The sequence below is a fragment of the Ailuropoda melanoleuca genome, chromosome 5 (genome assembly GCF_002007445.2).
Source record: "Ailuropoda melanoleuca isolate Jingjing chromosome 5, ASM200744v2, whole genome shotgun sequence".
Taxonomy (NCBI): domain Eukaryota; kingdom Metazoa; phylum Chordata; class Mammalia; order Carnivora; family Ursidae; genus Ailuropoda; species Ailuropoda melanoleuca.
In genome coordinates this window covers 35,317,777-35,338,468 of record NC_048222.1, presented here as the reverse complement: position 1 = coordinate 35,338,468, position 20,692 = coordinate 35,317,777, and the positions used below count along the sequence as shown (strand labels likewise).

At 39.3% G+C, this 20,692-nt stretch overlaps 1 protein-coding gene across 5 annotated transcripts in view; it reads left to right on the top strand.

Annotated features, from left to right (window-relative positions):
* The window catches only part of NEO1 (neogenin 1), a 206,486-nt gene that overhangs the window by 161,565 nt on the left and 24,229 nt on the right, over nt 1-20,692 (top strand). For 3 of the 5 annotated variants that reach the window (XM_034660704.1, XM_034660701.1, XM_034660700.1), the window contains exons 12-21: nt 1,925-1,974; nt 2,912-3,059; nt 6,980-7,090; nt 8,162-8,356; nt 11,394-11,489; nt 14,147-14,370; nt 14,453-14,591; nt 16,579-16,686; nt 18,196-18,390; nt 19,062-19,094. In XM_034660704.1, the coding sequence (XP_034516595.1) occupies nt 1,925-1,974; nt 2,912-3,059; nt 6,980-7,090; nt 8,162-8,356; nt 11,394-11,489; nt 14,147-14,370; nt 14,453-14,591; nt 16,579-16,686; nt 18,196-18,390; nt 19,062-19,094 (1,299 nt within the window). The remainder of the gene's footprint in view (nt 1-1,924; nt 1,975-2,911; nt 3,060-6,979; nt 7,091-8,161; nt 8,357-11,393; nt 11,490-14,146; nt 14,371-14,452; nt 14,592-16,578; nt 16,687-18,195; nt 18,391-19,061; nt 19,095-20,692) is intronic. The other 2 variants (XM_034660703.1, XM_034660702.1) reach the window with 2 other exon arrangements.

Below are 20,692 nucleotides of genomic sequence, written 5' to 3'. Positions count from 1 at the left end.
GTTGGCTGTCTGATGTCTTCTTCGGAGAAATGTCTGTTCGTGTCTTCTGCCCATTTTTTAATTGGGTTATTTAGTTTTTTAGGTGTAGAGTTGTATAAATTCTTTATGTATTTTGGATACTAACCCTTCATCTGACGTGTCATTTGCAAATATCTTTTCCCATTCAGTAAGTTGCCTTTTAGTTTTGTTGATTGTTTCCTTTGCTGCGTAAAAGTTTTTATTTTGACGTAGTCCCAATAGTTTATTTTCGCTTTTGTTTCCCCTGCCTTCAGGAGACATAGCTAGAAAAATGTTGCTATGGCCGATGTCAGAAATTACTGCCTATGCACTCTTCTAAGACTTTTATGGCTTCAGGTCTCACATTTAGGTCTTTAATCCATTTTGGGTTTATTTTTGTATTCGTGTAAGAAAGTGGTCCAGTTTCATTCTTTTGCACATAGCCGTCCAGTTTCCCCAAAACCATTTGGGAAGTTGAAGATACTATTTTTTTCCCATATTCTTGCCTCCTTTGTTGAAGATTAATTGACCATATAATTGTGGGTTTAGTTTTGGGCTCTTTATTCTGTTCTGTTGATCTATGTGTCTATTTCTGTGCCAGTACGATACGTTTTGATTACTGCAGCTTTGTAGTGTATCTTGAAATCTGGGATTGTGATACCTCCAGTTTTGTTCTTTTTCAACATTGCTTTGGCTATTCGGGGTCTTTTATGGCTCCACACAAATTTTAGGATTATTTGTTCTAGTTCTGTGAAAAATGATGTCAGTATTTTGATAGGGATTGCATTCAATCTGTAGCTTGCTTAGGGTTGTATGGACATTTTAGCAATATTTTTCTTCCAATCCATGAGCATGGAATGTCTTTCCATTTGTTTGTGTAGTCTTCAGTTTTTCTCTTCAGTGTTTGATAGTTTTCAGAGTACAGGTCTTTCACCTCCTTGGTTAAGTTTATTCTTAGGTATTTTATTGTTTTTGCTACAATTGTAAACAGGATTGTTTTTCTTAATTCTCCTTCAGCTACTTCATTACTAGTGTATAGAAATGCAGCTGATTTCTTTTTTTTTTTAAAGATTTTATTTATTTATTCGACAGAGATAGCCAGCGAGAGAGGGAACACAAGCAGGGGGAATGGGAGAGGAAGAAGCAGGCTTATAGCAGAGGAGCCTGACGTGGGGCTCGATCCCATAACGCCAGGATCACGCCCTGAGCCGAAGGCAGACGCCTAACCGCTGTGCCACCCAGGCGCCCCTGCAGCTTTCTAAATAATATTTTGCATTAAGATATTTTCTGAATGTGATTGTTTTATCATGGCTTTGTTGGAGAATGTCCTTGTTCTTAGGAGATATGTAGATATGTACTATAGTATTTAGGAGTGAAGTATATGATGGTGACTGCAGCTATCTCTCGGATGATTCAGAAATAGTATGTAGATATATAAATATGTGTGTCTAAATACAGTGAGGGAAATGAAGCCGATGTGCCAGAACATTTACTTGCCGTATTCATTAGATTTGTTTCCAGAATATTTGTGGCTCTTCCCCAAGATAAAGATATGCCATCAACAAGAATATTCAAAAGAATGTGTTGAAGGTTCAGAATGTATCTGGGGTCTAGAAAATTTTAGAGTCACTGTCATATCCTTGAAATAAGTATCTGACTTCCCAAAGGTGCAACCTGACTTGGGTATGGGTGCCTTTATAAGAATGTGTCTCATTTTTTTTAAGTGAATCAAATGTGGCCACACCGTATCCACATAGTGTTATCAACATGAGGGCGTCGGCTGCTAGGTTGAGACCTTCGGGTTGCATAATTAGTGTTTAAGATGTGCATTTGTGTAAAGTCTGGCCAGGAATATCACATGATGGGGTGATATGTGGGTGACCGAAAAAAAAAGTTTTTTTTTCCTTTTTTTTTTTTGCCTGTCCAGTTCCCAGCGCTGCGCCTCAGAATCTGTCCTTAGAAGTAAGAAATTCAAAGGTAAACTTTATATTGCTATTCATTTTTATTGGCATACTATCAAGTCTCAGAAGGGCTTATAGAGAAGGAGACTCTATATCAAAAGAATTGTAATCAAGCAGAGAAATAAGGTGTCATAGATATTACACCTGCCAGTAAAGCTGGACTTAGAACCCAACTCCATGTTTTCTGTTTAACTTTACTGCCTTTCTCTGATGCCAAGATTACTTTAGTCTTTCTGCAGATGCATTGTGGTTTTGCAAATCCTGACATTATAGATCTTAGCAGTTCAGAACATTGGTGATAAAGTGGAAAGAGGAGAGTTGTTTATACCCTAGCCCCTTAGTACTGTGAGATGAGCCCACTGTGAAGTGAAGGTAGACATCCGTCAGAGTGGTGCATAGGCTCAGACTCCCTCTGAGCCAAGTCCACTGTGCAGTGAAGGCCATGTGTGCCTCTCAAAGGCCCAGAGCTGCTTCTGGACTACATTGACAACTTAGACACTCAGTCCTTTCAAAAAGTACCATGGGAATCCTTGTCCTTTAATTAAAAACCAGCTATTAATTAATGATTCCCTTCTTGAAGAGTTTTAGGCAGAAATTGTCTAATTTCAGCCGTTCCACAATGGAGATAGAAGAGAAACTTATACCTAACCATAGTTTACTTCCTAATCCATGTGCCTCTGACCTTATATTTTCCTTCTGAAAGCTTTTCTGAGACTTTTACCTAATGTCTAAATACCCAGGAGAATAAAGGCCCAGAGCATACTGCCCGCAAATATAATCTTCCCATTTGATCATGGAGGATTTTTTAAATTAAAAAATAATTTTGAGTGATCCCTAAGTAAAACTCTGTCTGAGCACCCTGCTGCCTTTCTGTCAGTGAATTCAAGATAATTTATAAAACAGGAACAAGATTTTGATGTATTCAGTCTTCCCCATAATCTTGTCTTTCCCAGAGTATTGTGATTCACTGGCAGCCACCTCCTCCAGCCACACAAAACGGTCAGATTACCGGCTACAAGATCCGCTACCGAAAGGCCTCCCGAAAGAGTGATGTCACTGAGACCTTGGTAACTGGGACACAGTTGTCTCAACTGATTGAAGGTAAGCTGCCTTACATGTGGGTGAAAGGTAGGAGCTGGCGTCTTTTTCAGGCATTGAGTTTTGCTAGCCTAATGACTACTCTGAGCAGTTGACTTAAAGTAAAAACAGTTCAAAAGAATTTGTAATGGTTTGGTCTACATCTGACGTGATAAAAGTTAATTGAACACAATCTTATAGGTTCTGTCATCTCTGAGTGTTGAGATGGTGCTTGAGTTTTATTTCTTCACTTGTGGTTTTCTGTATTCTCCACATTTTCTTTTTTGAATATATATAGAGATCTTCCTCAACTTATGATGGAGTTATGTCCCACTAAACACATCAAAATTTGAAAATATCCTAACTCAAAAATACGTTTAACACACCTAACCTACCAAAATCATAGCTTAGCCTAGCCTACCTCTAACATGCTCAGAACACTTACATCAGCCTACAACTGGGCAAAATCCTCTAACATAAAGCCTATTTTATAACAAATTATTGGATATCTCATGTATTTTATTGAATACTGTACTGAGAATGAAAAACAGACGGTTGTAAGTGTGTAAGGAGTTCACCCTCGTGATCCCAAGGCTGACTGGGAGCTGCCACTGCCCCTGCCCAGCATCACAAGAGAGGATTGTGCCTCCTATTGCTAGCCTGGGGAAAAATCACACTTCGGAATTCAAAGTACAGTTTCTACTGCACGCGTATTGCTTTTGCATCATTGTAAAGTCAAAGAATAGTAAGTGGAACCACGCTAAGTCTGTACTGGTTTTTTGCAATCTCAAAACAAGGTAAAACAAAGCTATGTAGGCCAAAAATCTGCTCAGTCTAGCTGGTAGCAGAGCTCTACAAAATGATTTATATATATATTTATACATATACATATACATATATATACACACATATATGGCACTGACACCACACATGCGTATGTGGCCTGAAACATTTGTGAATAGCTATAGCAATGCCATAATCTTTCTTGCTTCTACTTGTTACATGATAAAATTTTAGAGAATTCTGTCCAGGATAGCTCCTTTTGTGTAGATTTCCCTTTATGTGCAGCAGAGCAAGTGGCATACTCGGTGACAGTGGGCCCTACTGCCTCTCTGATATGGGCTTCCTCTACAGATGACAGAATAGCCCCCTCTTCCTTCCCCCAGTAGGGGGAGTAGACTTGGCTCTGCAAGGGCCAGTTGACTTTGCAGGAGAAGCATGGGAAGAAGATGAAGTGCTTTTTCCTCTTTGGATATTGGGACTGTGCTTATAAAGAATAAAGATAGATGCCCCTAAGAAACCATTTTGGAGGTTCCCAGCAGAGCTGGTAGAAGAAAACTGCAAGAATTGGAGATATTGACATCATTACCTAAGCCCTGAGAATGAATTTCATCACCCTTGGGGAGCTCTCAGCTTCCCTTACGTTTCCCCCTCCTTGGTAGAGAAACTTGACATCTGCCACTTTCCTATGCCTCTAGGGGCCAAGTTCTTGACAGAACCAAGATCTGGGGTCAAAAAATGTAATGCGAAGAGTTTCTAAGAATTAAGTGAGTCACTGGCAGTGAAAACTTGTACTCCTGTAATCCAACAAGCTTTTCTCCTTACTCCTCACCTCGGAGATGGATTGACTTCTTTCAAAATAGGTGAATGTTCGTCTCCAGGGGTAGCTTTCAGTCTGAGTTTCTTCACTTGAACCCCACAGCTCTAAGCTGCAGTGAGTAGACATGGTTGCAGTGGTGTTGCTGAGACATCTCACTAAAGGAGCGTTACAGTACAGTTGGTCTCGGGTGTTCTTAAAAACCAATTGCCATGAGAGACTCTGAACTCTGAGAAACAAACTGAGGGTTACAGAAGGAAGGGGGTTGGGGGGGATGGGTTAGCCCAGTGATGGGTATTAAGGAGGGCACGTGTTGTGATGAGCACTAGGTGTTATATGCAACTGATGAATCATTGAACACTGCATCAGAAGCTAATGATGTACTGTATGTTGGCTAACTGAACATAAAAAAAAGAAGTTGCTGATTTGACTCCAAATACAGATAATATTTCCCATCCGTAAGGCTTTTATTTTGAATATTTAATAGATATTTACTCTACACCAGGTACTGTTCTTGCTGCTAATAATGTAAAAACAGAATATAGTCCTGGACCATGAGGAGACTGTTCATTTTCTCAATGAAACGTTTGATGTGTAAGCGAAATAATCACCTTTATGGTAAAAATAGCTTCTTCTTTACGGAGAGAATCATTGCATTTTGAAATCCTGTTTAGATTCATTTGTTTAACAGACTTTATTGAACTTGTATTAGCATGTACTGGCCTTAGGTACATGATGGTGAGCAAAAATGGACATTTTTGCTCTCTTGAGAAGCTTGATAAGTATAAGAGAGCAATATGGATTACCAGGGTCCTGTCCTGAGCCACAGATGACATGACTCAGTGTTAGCCAGAAGTAATGGTATCGTTATAATATGAATTGTGGATCTTAGTTTGAGTCTATGAACTCTGTAGGTTACCTGGGAGGAAGGGAACTCTTACCCTCTTTACACACGCATCTCTTGCTCACACGTGCACGCGTGCGTGAGCACTGTCTCTCTCTCACTTTCTTTCTTACACTCTAACTCCCCAGAGGGGAGGGAATGATAATTTGGTTGAATTCTTTCAGGACCTCAGTTGAGCCATGTTTGCCAGTAGTCCATACTATTTGTCTATTAACAGTTACAAACATATGCACAGCCCTCTCTGGCACTTTCTGCTTCAGTGTATACAGGGAGGTGATGGGTAAACTGACTTGGGCCCAGCCATTTTGCTTCTCCTTCTGCCTTGCTTGTTGCTTTTTTTGTGGGCAGACAGCTTCAGGATGGGCCTGCTGAGGATAGAACCTCCCATCTCTTCTCTCACCGTGTGACAGGATTCATTAACTGAGCCATCCTGCATCCTGGCCACGTTCTCTCTCTCTGTGGTTCTCTCTTTAGAGCTTCTGTACAATGCTGCTGGCCAAAGATCCCAATATTTCAATGTGCAGAGATTGGATCATTTCTCATAACCTTGTAAGATGTAATGCAGTATCTAGTATTTAAGTGCTCTAAAGATGTATACACGTGAACTGTACACTGAAAAATAGTTAAGGTGGTAAATTTTGTTATGTGTTTTAACATAAAAAAAAAAGAAAAAAGGATGCATGAATTATCTGAATAGCTGACTATATTATTGCCTGTTGCTCTGCTTTGTAGGGTAGACTTTTACATGTGAATTTTTGTTGCCTTCAGTACATTGGTGAATTTATTACTACTGATAGTACTATGAAAAATTGCATAAAAGAAAGGCTTTATTCCTCTTTTACTTATTGTATATACTTATGGGCAAACAGGCTGTTTTGAAATAGGTTTGTAGGCCATATTCGATGTTTACAGTTGTTCTGCTCTTGTTATGGGATGGCTCAGAGAACAGAGGTGAGGTGACCCAGCAGGAATTACATCTTTTAATTCTTTTCCGGTGTTAGGTGTCTTCTGAGACCAACTGACTTTGTTCCTTTGTTATGACTCTTTCATTATCCTTGACCTCTTTTTGACCTTAGCTTCCTAAGTAAAAAAATGAAGGGATTACATTAAATGATCTCTGAGGGGCCTTCAAGCTCTTAAAAAAAAAAGGATCTGTAATCTCCTGGGAACTCTGCTCGGTGGTTTTGTTCTTGACTGTGTGGGCTTTCAGCCTCTACTGGGGATGTGGGAGCCCCTCTGCGCTATGGCCATGTGCTGCTTGTGCTGTATTCACTCTAACTGAAAGTTTGTCAAGATGGTAGCTGTGTACTGACTTGGTGGATGAAATACTTAATGAGAAAGTATTAATCTTTTGTTTTCCAGACTCTTACTTCAGCTTGTCTTTTTTTGTCTTTTGTCTTTGTTGTTTGTTTGTTTGTTTGTTTTTTGTTATTTGGATCTCAGGTCTTGATCGGGGGACTGAGTATAATTTCCGAGTGGCTGCCCTAACAGTCAATGGTACAGGCCCAGCTACTGACTGGCTGTCTGCTGAAACTTTTGAAAGTGACTTAGATGGTAAGAACAACAATCCACAGGATTGGGAGAAGCTAGGTACTAACCAACTGTAGTCAAATTAGTTAAACTGGAAAGCCACAGATTTGGGGGTGTATGTGGCTCAAGTCTGTGAACTTTAATGTATCACACTGCTGTCGTTACTGTAACACAGCAAGTCCCCTGGAGTGCTTCCGCCTCCCCCACTCCTGCCCCAGGGGCTTTGAGAGACCTGTCCCTTTAAGCAGAACCAGAACAAATAAAAATGTACAGGTGCTTTAAGTCTAGTTTTTCATCAAGGCCATTGAGTAGATGGATGATCTGAAATTTCACACTGAGCCACATTAACCTGCCTCCCTTTTTCTCTTAGTCCTGGACACGTTGCCCTTTTTCTACCTCTTCATTCAACGAGTACCTTTATGTAGATGTGTGTATGTACCTTTATGACACACAGGTGCTGCACTTGGGAGACAAAAGACTGGGTCCTTATTCTCATTCTTGGTTTGCCAGTTTTTAAATTTAGATAGTAGGCTATGCCTCGAAGTAACAGATTTGAAAGATACTATAAATTGCTACCTTTTTTTTTAAGCCTCTTAGTCTCCCACCATTTAAATCAATATGTAGTTCTAAAGTTTCCTATTTTCTGACTTAAATTACTTAAGGGAGTAAATAATTGATACAATTGCTGTAATGCGATACGTGATCATCTGTTGAGAGCAGGCTTCTAATTAGTTGGTGTTAAGCCTTTCTCATTCCCCCTAGTTGAGTCTGGGACTCAGATGTGGGACCAAGGGGAATGAATACCTATTGAAAGGCAGTTTATTTGTTTCTCTCCTTTGGACAGAAGTTCTTAGACCTCTTTGTCTCCCTTCCAGATTAGTGTTGCATTGTCTTGTATTTCAGGCTGTTTGGGTTTTGCTTTCTTCTCGGAATGTGGTAAAACCATGAGCCATACTACACTATACATACTGATTCTCTGTGAATTCTTGGGCATAATGGAAAAATCTTAACCCCAGATAATTTGGAAGGAGGCTAAACACCATGCCCCAAGGATGGTAAATATTCTAAAGTCTCGCTTTTCTACTTTCTTCCCAGAAACTCGTGTTCCTGAAGTGCCTAGTTCTCTTCACGTCCGGCCACTGGTCACTAGTATTGTAGTTAGCTGGACTCCTCCAGAGAATCAGAACATTGTGGTCAGAGGTTATGCCATTGGTTATGGCATTGGCAGCCCTCATGCCCAGACCATCAAAGTGGACTATAAACAGCGTTATTACACCATCGAAAATCTGGGTATGTATGCTGGGGAGAAGAAGTAATTGCACATGGGATTTCTTTCTTTTGACTTTTTATTGTATGATAATTTTTTTTACAGAAAACTTATTTATAATAATTTTTATTATGTTATGTTAGTCACCACACAGTACATCCTTAGTTTTTGATGTAGTGTTCCATGATTCATTATTTGCGTATAATACCCAGTGCTCCATGCAATATCTTTTTACAGAAAACTTTAATACAAAGAGGGGCGCCTGGGTGGCTCAGTCGGTTAAGTGTCCGACTCTTGATTTTTCCTCAGGTCTTGATCTCAGGGCCATGAGATCGAGCTCCGCATCAAACTCTGTGCTGGGCATGGAGCCTGCTTAAGACTCTTTCTCTCCCTCTCTCTCTGCCCTTCCCCGACCCTGCTCACACTCTCCCTCCCAATCAAAAAAAAAAGAATAATACAAAAAATTTCTGTATATTCTTCACTAAGAGTCCCCAAAAGTTAACATTTTACCGTATGCACTTTATCATTCTCTTGTCTTCCTGAACGTACATATTTTTTCTCTGAACCATTTGAGAGTAATTTACAGAAGTGATGCCCCTCCACCCTCTGATACTTTAATGTGGGATTAAAAATGAGGGCATTTTCCAATATAACTACAGTACAGTTACCAAAGTCAACAAATTAACACTCAGATAGTATCCGTAGACTTTATTCATATTTTACTAGTTGCTTCATTAATTTCCTTTATTACAAAAGAAAAACGTTGTTTTCTGGTCCAGGATCGCTTGTTGCATGTAGTCATCACGTCTCATTAGTTTTCTTTGCTACAGAACAGTTCCTTGGTTTTTTCTTGAATTTTATGACTGTGACATTTTTGATAAGTATAGACTATTTATATTTTGTAGAACATCTCTCAGTTTAGACTTGCCTAATATTTCCTCACTACTCTCAGCTTACGCGTTTTTGGAAGGAATAGCATGTGTTCTTGTCAGCACATCTTATCAGGAGGCATGTGAAAGTCTGGTGCTAGTGATGTTAACTTTAATCACTTGGTTCAGAGGGTAAATGCCACATTCCATAAAGGTATTGTTTTCTCCTTCAGAATTAATTAATACCTTGTGGGGGAAATACCTTGAGTCTTTGTAAACGTCTTGTTCCTCGTCAAACTTTCATTCACTAGTTGTAGTGTCTTTCGTAACGGTTATTACTGTGGTGTTTCCCAAGTGAATTTCTAACTCTATTATTTCTTCCACATTTATCAGCATTCTTTGGTAAAGAAGAGATTTCCTTCTCTTCCTTAGTGAAGGAATAGCTAATGGGAGTCTCTTTATGACTGATTTTTCTGTTTGACATCTTCTATCTTTCTTTGAGCACTTTCTTCTTTTTTGATGCAGTAAAATACAGCGGGCTTATCTGATATTTTCCTACCCTTAGCCCTTGAATCAGTCATTTCTCCAAGGAGTGCTGGTTTCTTTTATGGAAAATGACATTTAGAAACCAATATCTGAGCACTATACACTCTCCCTGTTACTGGGGTAGAAAATCCTGAGGCATCTACAAAAAAGGCTACTAAGACTATAAGTCTTAGTATATATACAAAAATAGTTATATTCCCATGTGCTAACAATAAGCAGTTGGAAGTTGAAATTAAAACAACAGTACTACTTACTTAGCATCAAAAAATATGAAATACTTAGGGATAAACTTTAAAAATATGTACAAGGTCTGTATACTGGAAATTAGAAAATTATTGCTGAGAGAAATTAAAGATGACTTAAATAAGTAGAGGTACCATGTTTACGGATTGAATAATATCATTAAAATGACAATTCTCCCTGATGCATTTCCAAGTAAAAGCCTGGCAGACTTTTTTTTTAATAGAAATTGATAAACTTAATTCTAAAAATCAGAGGAACTAGAATAGCCAAACAGTTTTGAAAAAGAGTATCAGGTAGTGTGGTCTTTTCAACATTTCTTCGGGTGTCTTCTAAAGACCCACATTACCTGATTTGAGGACTTATATGAAACTATGGTATTCGAGCCACTGTGGTGTTATTGGTGCAGAGGTAGGTGTTATAGATAAATAGAACAGAATGGAGTCCAGAAATAGATCCATATATAAATGCCTGATTGATTTTTGACAAACACACTAAGATAATTTAGTGGGGAGAGGGTAGTCTTTTCAACAAAAGGTGTGGGAAGAATTGGATATCTGAATGGGAGAGAAAGGGAACTTTCCTTGACCTTTATTTCACATCATACACAGAAACAGACCTAAATGCAAGAGCTAAAACCATAAAACTTCTAGAAGAAGACAGGGAAAAACCTCATGACATTGAGGTAGACAAGGATCTCTCAGGATGTATAAAGCATAAGTTATTAAATTAAAAAATTAATTTATAGCACTTCACTGAAATTTAAAACATCTAACTTTTGGAAAGATACCAATAAAATGGAAAGATGAGCCATAGACTAGGAGAAAATACTCATCATTCAAATATCAGACAAAGAAATTGAGTCAAATATCAGACAAAGAAATACAAAACTCTTCCAACTTAATAAGAAGATGACAATCCAGGAAAAGAGTAGGCAGAAGATTGGGATGAGCAGTATACCAGAGAAGATATATGAGTGGACAGTCAGCACATGAAAAGATTTCTCAATGTCATTAATCATCAGAGAAATGCAAGTGAAACCACAATGAAATACCAAGTTCCACCTATGGGCTTACAGCACATGGAAACCTTATTTACTCTTCTCGTCCAAGCCCTCCACTGTACAGCAACATCACTAAACCATTGGTTAGTTGACGCCAAGAGAGGACTCGGGCACAGCCACCCTCACTGCTGGGACTGACTCTGAGATGTTGCTCCCAGTGTTTCTGTGCTGTGTGTGCTGCCATCTCCACATTTCCCCACACCCTGGAGGAATCCCACCTGAAAGTTGTAAAATCTTCTTTCCTGACTTCTTCTGCGCTTAAGATCATGCACTGTTACCCTTGAATTTTTTAAATTCTGGAGAATTTTTTCCTAAGTGCTTTCACTTGTTTCCTTCCTTCAGATCCCAGCTCTCACTATGTGATAACCCTGAAAGCCTTTAACAATGTGGGTGAGGGCATCCCTCTGTATGAGAGTGCTGTGACCAGACCTCACACAGGTAAGCCATCCTTTCCATCTCTGGTCTTCAGCACTTTTTCCAGCAGTTTATGTGGAATGTTGTCATGAGGTCTGTCCCGTAGGTATCAGTGGAAAGGGAAAGTGTATGCCCATGTAGGCTTCAGGCTTCATATAGGAAAATAGGCTTTCAGCACAGAAATTTCTATTAATTTCTGTTCTGCTTTTTAGAAAATATTAACGATCTAGTCATTCATATAAATAATTCCATGTAGATATATAACACATGTTTTTAATGTGATCAGATCTAGAAACTATAGTTGTGAGAGAATTACAAGTGATTTTGGGGCACCTGGGTGGCTTAGCTGGTTAAGTATCTGACTCTTGATTTTGTGCCAGGTCGTGATCTCAGGGTTGTGAAATCAAGCCCTGCATTGGGTTCTGCGCTGGGCATGGAGCCTGCTTGAGATTTTCTCGCTCCCTCTCCCTTTGCCCCCCCCTCAAAAAAAGTGGTTTTTGTCTTCTGGTCATGTGAGTTATAACATGAGTGAAAAAAAATGAACAGGTCTCCATATCTCTGGAGGAATTATATAGGTTACTGATGGTCTCAATAAATGTGTGTGATCAGTGAATCCAGCATTTTTACTAGTCACCTGAGTTGATTGGGAGAGTATTTTTCTATTTGCTGTTCATAAGCTTTATTTATATAAAGACTATAAAGTCGGTTTTACTATCCATTGGATCAACTGTACATTTATTACAAATGAGACCAAAATATTTTTTGCAGTAAAGGAATATTCATATAATGTAAAATCTCTGTAGATAAAACATCTAATGTAGAGCTGAATGAGAAAGTTTGTTGGAATAAATATATTAGACTTATAAATTTTTCTAAAGGGTCCTAAAAACCTAAGAATGTATCATTTTCAGAAATGCTCTTTTCCGTTTGTTTTCCAGAGCTGTGTATCTCTATTGCCTGCTGCATTTTCTGGCTACTTTGTATAATAGTGCAAATTTCACATTATTCTTTTTAAAAAGATCATCTCCGCCCCTTTTTCTCTTTAATGCTTTTACTTAACAAGACCAGCATCATGACTACATGTTTGGTAGTTCTAACCTGTCTTCTTCTGTGTGCTTACAATTTATAAGTTCTTTTGCAAAGAGCTTTGGTATTTCAGAAAGGAAAAAAAAAAAGAGTAAGATGAAAATGAGAATATTTAAATAAGTGTGTTTGCTACTTTCCTAAATTAGCCTATAATAGAAAAAAAAATTTTTTTGAAATTATTTTCTCTTATGTGACTTAAAAATATAGCCTTCTGGCTCGAAGTGTACAAGGAAATGTTCCTAAGTCATCTAACCTTGTTATCTTTTCCAAGAGTCATTATAAATAAAAAAATTTTCTCAAATCTAATGATTTTTGCACCCAAAGGTGCATTTTCTATAACTAATTGGTTTGTTTCCTGACCTTTGAACAAAGCCCTTGAGTATAATGTATGCTGTCCCTCTGTTACCTTTAGTCCTCATTGTGTAGGAAATACACAAATGGAGACTGTTAACATTAGTTTGGCACTTATTCGTAAACAAGGTTCATGCCATTTCAGGTTTTGAGTTACAGGAAGGGCTACTCTCCATAACCATGTGGGAAACCCGTTTTAAAACCTTAACTTAAAATAAATAAGTGTGTAGGTACTTAGAAAACCTGACCAAGCGTTGATAAAGCCCAGTGGATCCTGCTGTTTTGCCCTGGGCTCATGGTCCTTGGTGCCTGTGTGCACATTCTAGCCTCTATTTTGACATTGAGCTTTGAGAAGGTGTCAGCTGCATATGGCACAGGACATAGGAGTATAGACTTTCCCTTCTATCAAATAAGTACCCTGATTTCTAACATTCATAATGGCTGTCACTTGGACCCATAAGTATGTCATTTCCTGTAACTGATTTGGATTCATTAGGTGGGTTATTCTCATTCTACTGGGAGAGAGCATAGCAGATACTTCCTCATGGTGTCGGCCTACCTTGTCCTCAGGAAGAGCAATGCCCTTGAGTTCCTTTTGATTTATTTGGATATGAGCCATTTTGCTGTACTGCTTTTAGACCCAGGACATCAGCAGATCTGAAGTGGACCCTGTGTGGGTATCGGATAACCCTCAAACCAAGACCAGGCTAAGTTGCCATTGGCTGGCATTCAGGACTCAGGCTTGAGAGTAGGACCTTTACATGTTCGTTGACCTGCATTGATACGCCATGTCCCCCAAAATTCAGTCACATTCACTTAAATACCAAAACAGACCCTGAGGATTGTGTTGCTTGTTCTGAAATTACACCCTTGATTTTAAAAGTAGTTTGTATCCCCTCACAATCCTTTTTGGAAAGGAGATAGAATTTTCAAGTAATTTAAAGAAAATTCAAGTATGAATATGTTCATAAAATCACTGGATTATCAACTGTTAATATACCTACAGAATACAGTAGAGAATATAGTTAATTTTTTCCCTAGACGTTTTCCTGCAAAATTTTCCTGAAAGAACACAAGTGAAAATATTCTTTTTCATGAATGGTGGTTATCTATTAATTCCGGATTCTCTTTCTCTTTCTCCATTTCTCACCTTTCATTCCATCATATTTCCCTGCATTTTCCTTTTCTTTTATTTTTGTTTACGTTAAAATGCCACTTCCCTTTTTTAATTACTTTTTACCCAGACACTTCTGAAGTTGATTTATTTGTTATTAACGCTCCATACACTCCAGTGCCAGATCCCACTCCCATGATGCCACCGGTGGGGGTTCAGGCTTCCATTCTGAGTCATGACACCATAAGGATCACATGGGCGGACAACTCCCTGCCCAAACACCAGAAGATCACAGATTCCCGGTACTACACAGTCCGATGGAAAACCAACATCCCAGCAAACACCAAGTACAAGGTACTGGCACATTTGCTCTGGGTGAGAAAAGCTAACTATTGATGTTTCCTAATTCTAAAGTCCTTGATTCTTATGCTTCCAGAATGCAAATGCAACAACTCTGAGTTACTTGGTGACTGGTTTAAAAGCAAATACACTGTATGAATTCTCTGTGATGGTGACCAAAGGTCGAAGATCAAGCACATGGAGTATGACAGCCCATGGCACCACCTTTGAATTTGGTATGTGTTGTCTGAATCTTGTATCAATGGCATTTCTTCTCTTTGTAAGATGTGAAAGCCAGTGGAAGTCCAGCTAATGTTGGGCCATATTCCAGGTCATGAGACTTCTCATCGCCTGCTTCTGCTACCCAAGGACAGACTCGAGGGTGTGAATTAACCCACTTGCAGAACATAGTGAGCAGCACAGCTGGAGTTCAGTGTTTGCTTTTTCCACTGATGAATTATGTTTTCTTCCTCACTGAACAAGAATATTAGCAAATAATGGGATAATAGAATGCAAAGTATACTAGATTTTAGGAATCAAGGGACTTGAGTTCAATCCCAGGTCAACCAAATACTGACTGTGTAAGACATAAGTAAGTCATCCAGCCTGTCGTTTCTTCCATCTGTAAAAGAGGGGTAATGATAATACCTGCTTTTCCTACCTTACAGGCTTATTGTGAGGTAAAACGAGCAGATGAGAAAGCACATGGTAATTATAAAGCACTGTGCGATTATAAGGGATTACTGTCATTAATCCTGCCTTACTGCTAAATTGAGATAGAAAAAACGAAGTGACCTGCTCTTCATCAAGCAACCGCCAAGGCCATGCTTGCTAGAGCCTCAGAACTTTACCAGGGAACCCCAAAGCTGCCCTAGCAGCTTGCTTACAACCAGTTAGTATCTGGTAAAATCCCACTGGGGCAGCCTGAGGGATTTTGTCTGTAAGTAAACATGAGAGATAAAAGACACCAAAGCAAATTAAGGCAAAAGCAGGCTCTCCAAGTTTGTGATTCTGTCTGCCTTTTGCTCATTTGTAGGCCTGTCCTTCTACCTCTTGTACTTTCCTAGTGTGGGGATATGTGTAACCATCGGGAGTCTCTGTCCCTTCCAGCCTCCTATGGCTTCTTTCTCCTATACATAAATAATGAAAAAGTGGAGCTCTCAAGTCCCTCCAGACTGGGCCTGGCCCTAATGTCTTTATGTCTCCTGCACAGTTGATAGGACTTCCTACAGAGACGAAGGGTTGGATCTGGAGAGCTTAAAAATAACAGTGCACAAAAGTTTAAATAGACCTTGAGTTTGCTTTCTTTGCTAGTTTTAAGAATACCTTTTTGCTTCATTCCAGGCTGTTAGTTAATAAATAATATTATGTATTCTCTTAGGATATCTGCATTTCACCAGGCTTCCTTCCATTTTATGATAGAAAAATTCCAGAATTTTAGGAAGAGAAGAGTAAATTTAAGGATGTAGTTAATTTGTTCATTTCTCTACTAGTACATTAAAAGTTATCACCCATAACATGGAAATACAAGAAACGCAAGGTTATTTTTATTCTATTAGTGTTGTTTCATAAACAGCTTTACATTTCAGAGCCATAATCTCAAATAGTTGACAGTGTAAACTTAAAATAAAAACAGCAATTTGTAATTGATTAATTCTTTGAGGGAATAGGGGGTTTCAAACATTATATTTTGTTTGGAGAGCCAACTATAAGTGAAAGAGAAAATTATTTTACACTTGAAAATATTCTAACAAAATAATCCAAATTGGGGGGGGGGGCGCAGAATGTCATCTTGGGCAAATTACATAACTTCTTTCGTTGTCGGTACCCTGATCTGTCAAGCAGGGATAGTGGTAATTGCCTTTCAAGTTGCCACAAATATTAAGTGAAATGCTATTTGTAAAATGCCTGGGATAATGTAGATACTTAGTAACGAACTACAAAGGTCTTCTGATTTCCTTACCTAAGAACCCTGTAAATCCCTGACCTCCAGCCCAAGATAGCAATTCTATATCCTTATAGTATGGTGTTTTTTTCTTTGGTACTTTGCATATTCTTTTTATTGGATCTCTGCGCAGGTAGACTATGAGCTCTTGGAAGCCAGGAGGCTTGAGCATTTTTTGCCTGATACCTCTTGTAGCACCTTATAAGAGGAAAGGGTTGTGGAAATGGTGAATGAAATTGGAATGGACAGGAATTATTGAAAGTCTTGTTATTTTGTAGTTCCTACTTCCCCACCCAAGGATGTGACAGTTGTGAGTAAAGAGGGAAAACCTAGGACCATAATTGTAAATTGGCAACCTCCCTCAGAAGCCAATGGCAAAATTACAGGTAAGATGCCTTTGAGTGTGTGTCTGTTCCCTGTTCTTGTCTGGCAGAAGCATTCCAGCCCAGGACTGTGTGGTTGAGAGAAGTGGCAGTCCGGAGGTTGGCTTGATCATTTTATGAGGCGCAGGGAGTCATGATGGTCCTTGAAAGTGGACCAAGGGCGTGCTGTTTGCTCATAGTTAATGTAAAAATGAATTGCCAGTTGGTCGTTCTAACTGTGTGAAAGTCTGATGGGTGTTGTTACTTGGACAATCTTTGGCTACAGTGGGACCTTATGGACATATTTATTTTCATCAGAAAAGCTGTTCTTCTCTGCCTCTGACTGGATGATCAGCTTTGGAGTTAAAGACCTTGCCTGATTCTACAGGGTGATACCCAGTAAATATGGATTCAACTCTTTTAACCTGAACCCAAAAAAAGCCCATTAGACTTTTAATTCCCCTTTTTCCCCAGGCCGGCTACTTCAGCTTCCTGTGCTCCAACTAGGGTTAGAAGTTTGGATTGGCCTAGGCCTTTGAAGGGGCCTGGGATTTCTTCTTGGACTTCCAGAGAACTTTCCACAGTAGAGGACACTATGCTTTCCTCAGCTTTATCAGGGAGGGAAGCCTGGTGGGATTTAGCTGTTAATTATCCCCCTCAGAACCTCTGCTTCATGTAGGTGTATCCTGAGGAACAGGAGTTTGCTTTCTGATGTTCCTTTGTATGAATAAGGGTTCTGAAAGCATTGAATACGGAATGAATAAGGATGAATAAGGAAACTGAAAGCATTTCTTAATGTCCTGCTTTGACTTTCCATTAGAATTCCTTCCCATAAATCCCTGGTCTTTGTCATTTTTTAGGTTTTTGAATTTGCCTGTTCTGTAAAAGAATGAAGCATGACTTGTCTTGGATTACATTTTATTCTGTCTTTAAAAACCAGTAATGATGTGTTGCATTTTTGCGCTGTGTAGGGCAGGTAGGCATGTGGTCAGCTCTTCTAGCCTCAGCCATGGAGAGAGAGTGCCCCCTGGTGGGAGTATCAGGTGATGTTTCACTGTGACTTCACTTCAAGTTTGGGAGAGCTTTAATAAAGATATGGCCATCTCCCAGGTCTCCTGGGAGTTTTTCTCCTGGGAAATCACATTGGCAAGAGCTAAACAGCACGTTGGGCCATTATTTTAATCATAGACCCTTGATGGGTACATTATTCAAATATTAAAACGTTGAAGTGATTGGATTGTTTTCCTTGTCTTTTTTAGCTCCTGAGAGTTCTTAATCCTATATTATTACCATAACTAGTTTTATTGCTTCAACTGCTCTATAGATGATTGATAACTTATAGGCTGACACTGTTGAAATTGTGGTTTTCTCCATATGATGTTCACTGTAGCATTTTGAATGCATTTTACTGTTGGTCTTTAATCAGTAACTGGTTCTCTATTTGTATATGCTATAATACGTATCTTTATCGACTAACTGCTTCCAAAAGAAAAGGCAGGAATAAGATATCTTCTCATATCCTCCTTTGGACAGGTTACATCATCTATTACAGCACGGATGTGAATGCGGAGATACACGACTGGGTTATTGAGCCTGTTGTGGGCAACAGGCTGACTCACCAGATACAAGAGTTAACGCTTGACACCCCCTACTACTTCAAAATCCAAGCCCGGAACTCAAAGGGCATGGGGCCCATGTCTGAAGCTGTCCAGTTCAGAACACCTAAAGGTAAAGCCCCACTAAACAGCATTTTATTTTATGTCTCTTTAGTGGGGCAATGCTTGCACGTATCACTTCAGCATATAGAGACTACGGAGAATAGAAAAAGCCCTGATGATGAGCTTATGAGCCACAGTGTGAACATTTATCTCAAAATGATCCCTCAGCCACCCATTGACCACACCAAGTCAGTGCTCCCTAGGTTATTGGTCTAACCGTGTCCCATACAAGGCTGTTGAAGGCAGACGAACTGCAGTGATCTCAGAGTGTCTACCAGTCAGTCCAGATGTGATTCTCTTGGTTCTCAGGCAGAGTAATAGCATGTTATTGTGATGGATGATTCCCTTTCAACACATGCAGGCTCTTAACCTGAAAGGCTTCTTCGTGGACCTTTGTAGAGAGAAAGACACTAATGGGAGCTTTGAAGAAAACTCTAGATAAGAAAGTGAAGATAAAGCACCAAACCAAATGAGCCTAGGAATAAATTTAGTTGGGGCCTGAGTCTGTGGAAATGTGGAAACCATGTATGGATTTCTTTTCTGTTAGTATTGAAAATAAGACTCGATTTGTTTGGAAGTTTGTGGGGTTTTATTTTTTTCCTTTAAAAATTCTGCCTGTCCCATCTTCAAAGCTTGTGATCCTTGCTCTTGTTTTTTCTCCCCCTGTGCTTGGCCTGTTAGCGGACTCCTCTGATAAAATGCCTAATGATCAAGGTAAATCAGTAGATGGCCTCTCTCTCCTTTCCTCTCTTTTCTGACCTATTATTATTAGTTTTTGTTGTTTTCCTTTCCTTTTTTTTTTTTTTCCTGAAAATCAGTACTGTGTGTTAAAATCCACATTATTCACTGGCCAAAGTGGAGTTGAGTCCATGTTTGTGGCACTTGGGGTATCTGAAAAGCTGGGGAATCGACTTCGGAGCTAAATAGGCAGGGGAAAAACTGAGGAGGGTAAATGGAGTTCTGCAGCTGTAGGAGATTGGCCTTAGGTGTGGGTCAGTTTGTCCTGTGCTAAGATGCTGAAATCCTGTAACAATGACAGGCATTTGCACCTGGATGAAAGCAAGCATACCAGTCTGTCATGTCTATAGCATCTAGGATTACATTAGTATCTCTAAATGAAGAATTGTAATGAGATTCAGGAAATATCCTATTTTCCTCCCCCCCCCCCCACACAGAGAATCTACAGATTTACCCTACTGAATTGGGTGATTATCTGTGACAAAATTAGTCCTATTTATTCTGTTACCATAAGCTTAATTCAGAGCTCTTTTTCCATTTCTTCCCTTAAATATATCTGCTCATTTTAAAAGAGATAGAAACAATTTAAGATGGAAACTTAGGAAGTACAGACCTCAGTGTCGCCATTCTCGAAATTGTCCGTCAACATAGTTTTTTCCACTGTAAATTCTATGGCGGAGAGGTAACTGGACTGTGGTTTTCATCTCTGGGGAGTCAGCTAAAGTTGGTATCTGTTTTCTCTACTGAGAGCAATGGAAGTAAAGTCGAAGGTTGCTTTCAAGGTTTAAGAGTAGTTTTTAGAAATAAAAAGTCTTGGGGCGCCTGGTGGGCTCGGTGGGTGGAACGTGTGACTCTTGATCTTGGGATTGTGAATTTGAGCCCTATGTTGCATGTAGAGATTACTTAATAAAATCTTTTTAAAAAAAAGAAGAAAGAAAATGTCTTCGGATCTTGTTAATGGCAAAGAAGAGTCAGAACTTGAGGTTGCATGTTTCAGGGCTTTGGAAATGTATTTGCACTCAATGAGTCTTTTGTTGTGTGTTGGAGAAACTGCAAACATGCTTGTGTGTGTGTATAAGGCACCCTAGTGATGGTGGACATTTTGACTTAAGCATGAGAACAGAAAAATACCCATACTGTGTATGTACAGGGTATAAATGTGCTCAAGGTTCTTCCCCACGTTACTGGATAAGCCAGAGTGCAGTCTTACTTGCACCACACTTCTGGCCTTTAAAATTCTTTACCCATAGTTGTTTTTGGTGTTTGGTTAATCCTTGGAATTTCTTATTCATAGGTTATATTTAAAAGCAAAAATGCTGGGAAATATAGGAATTAAACCAGCCAGTTTATTGGCAAAGTATATTCTTTGGCAGTTACTTAGATAACATGATAGTTGGGCTTACATGTGGGCTACCTGAAAAATAAGCACATTTAAGTCTGAAGAGCCTTACAAGGGCTAAGTCATCTCCTCCAGCCAGACTTCATCCCAGTGAAAAGAACAACTGGAATCCCAACATCTGGTGTGTGCCACTTGGGAGGAATGATGGCCACGGAAGTAAGGGGATGAAGGAACA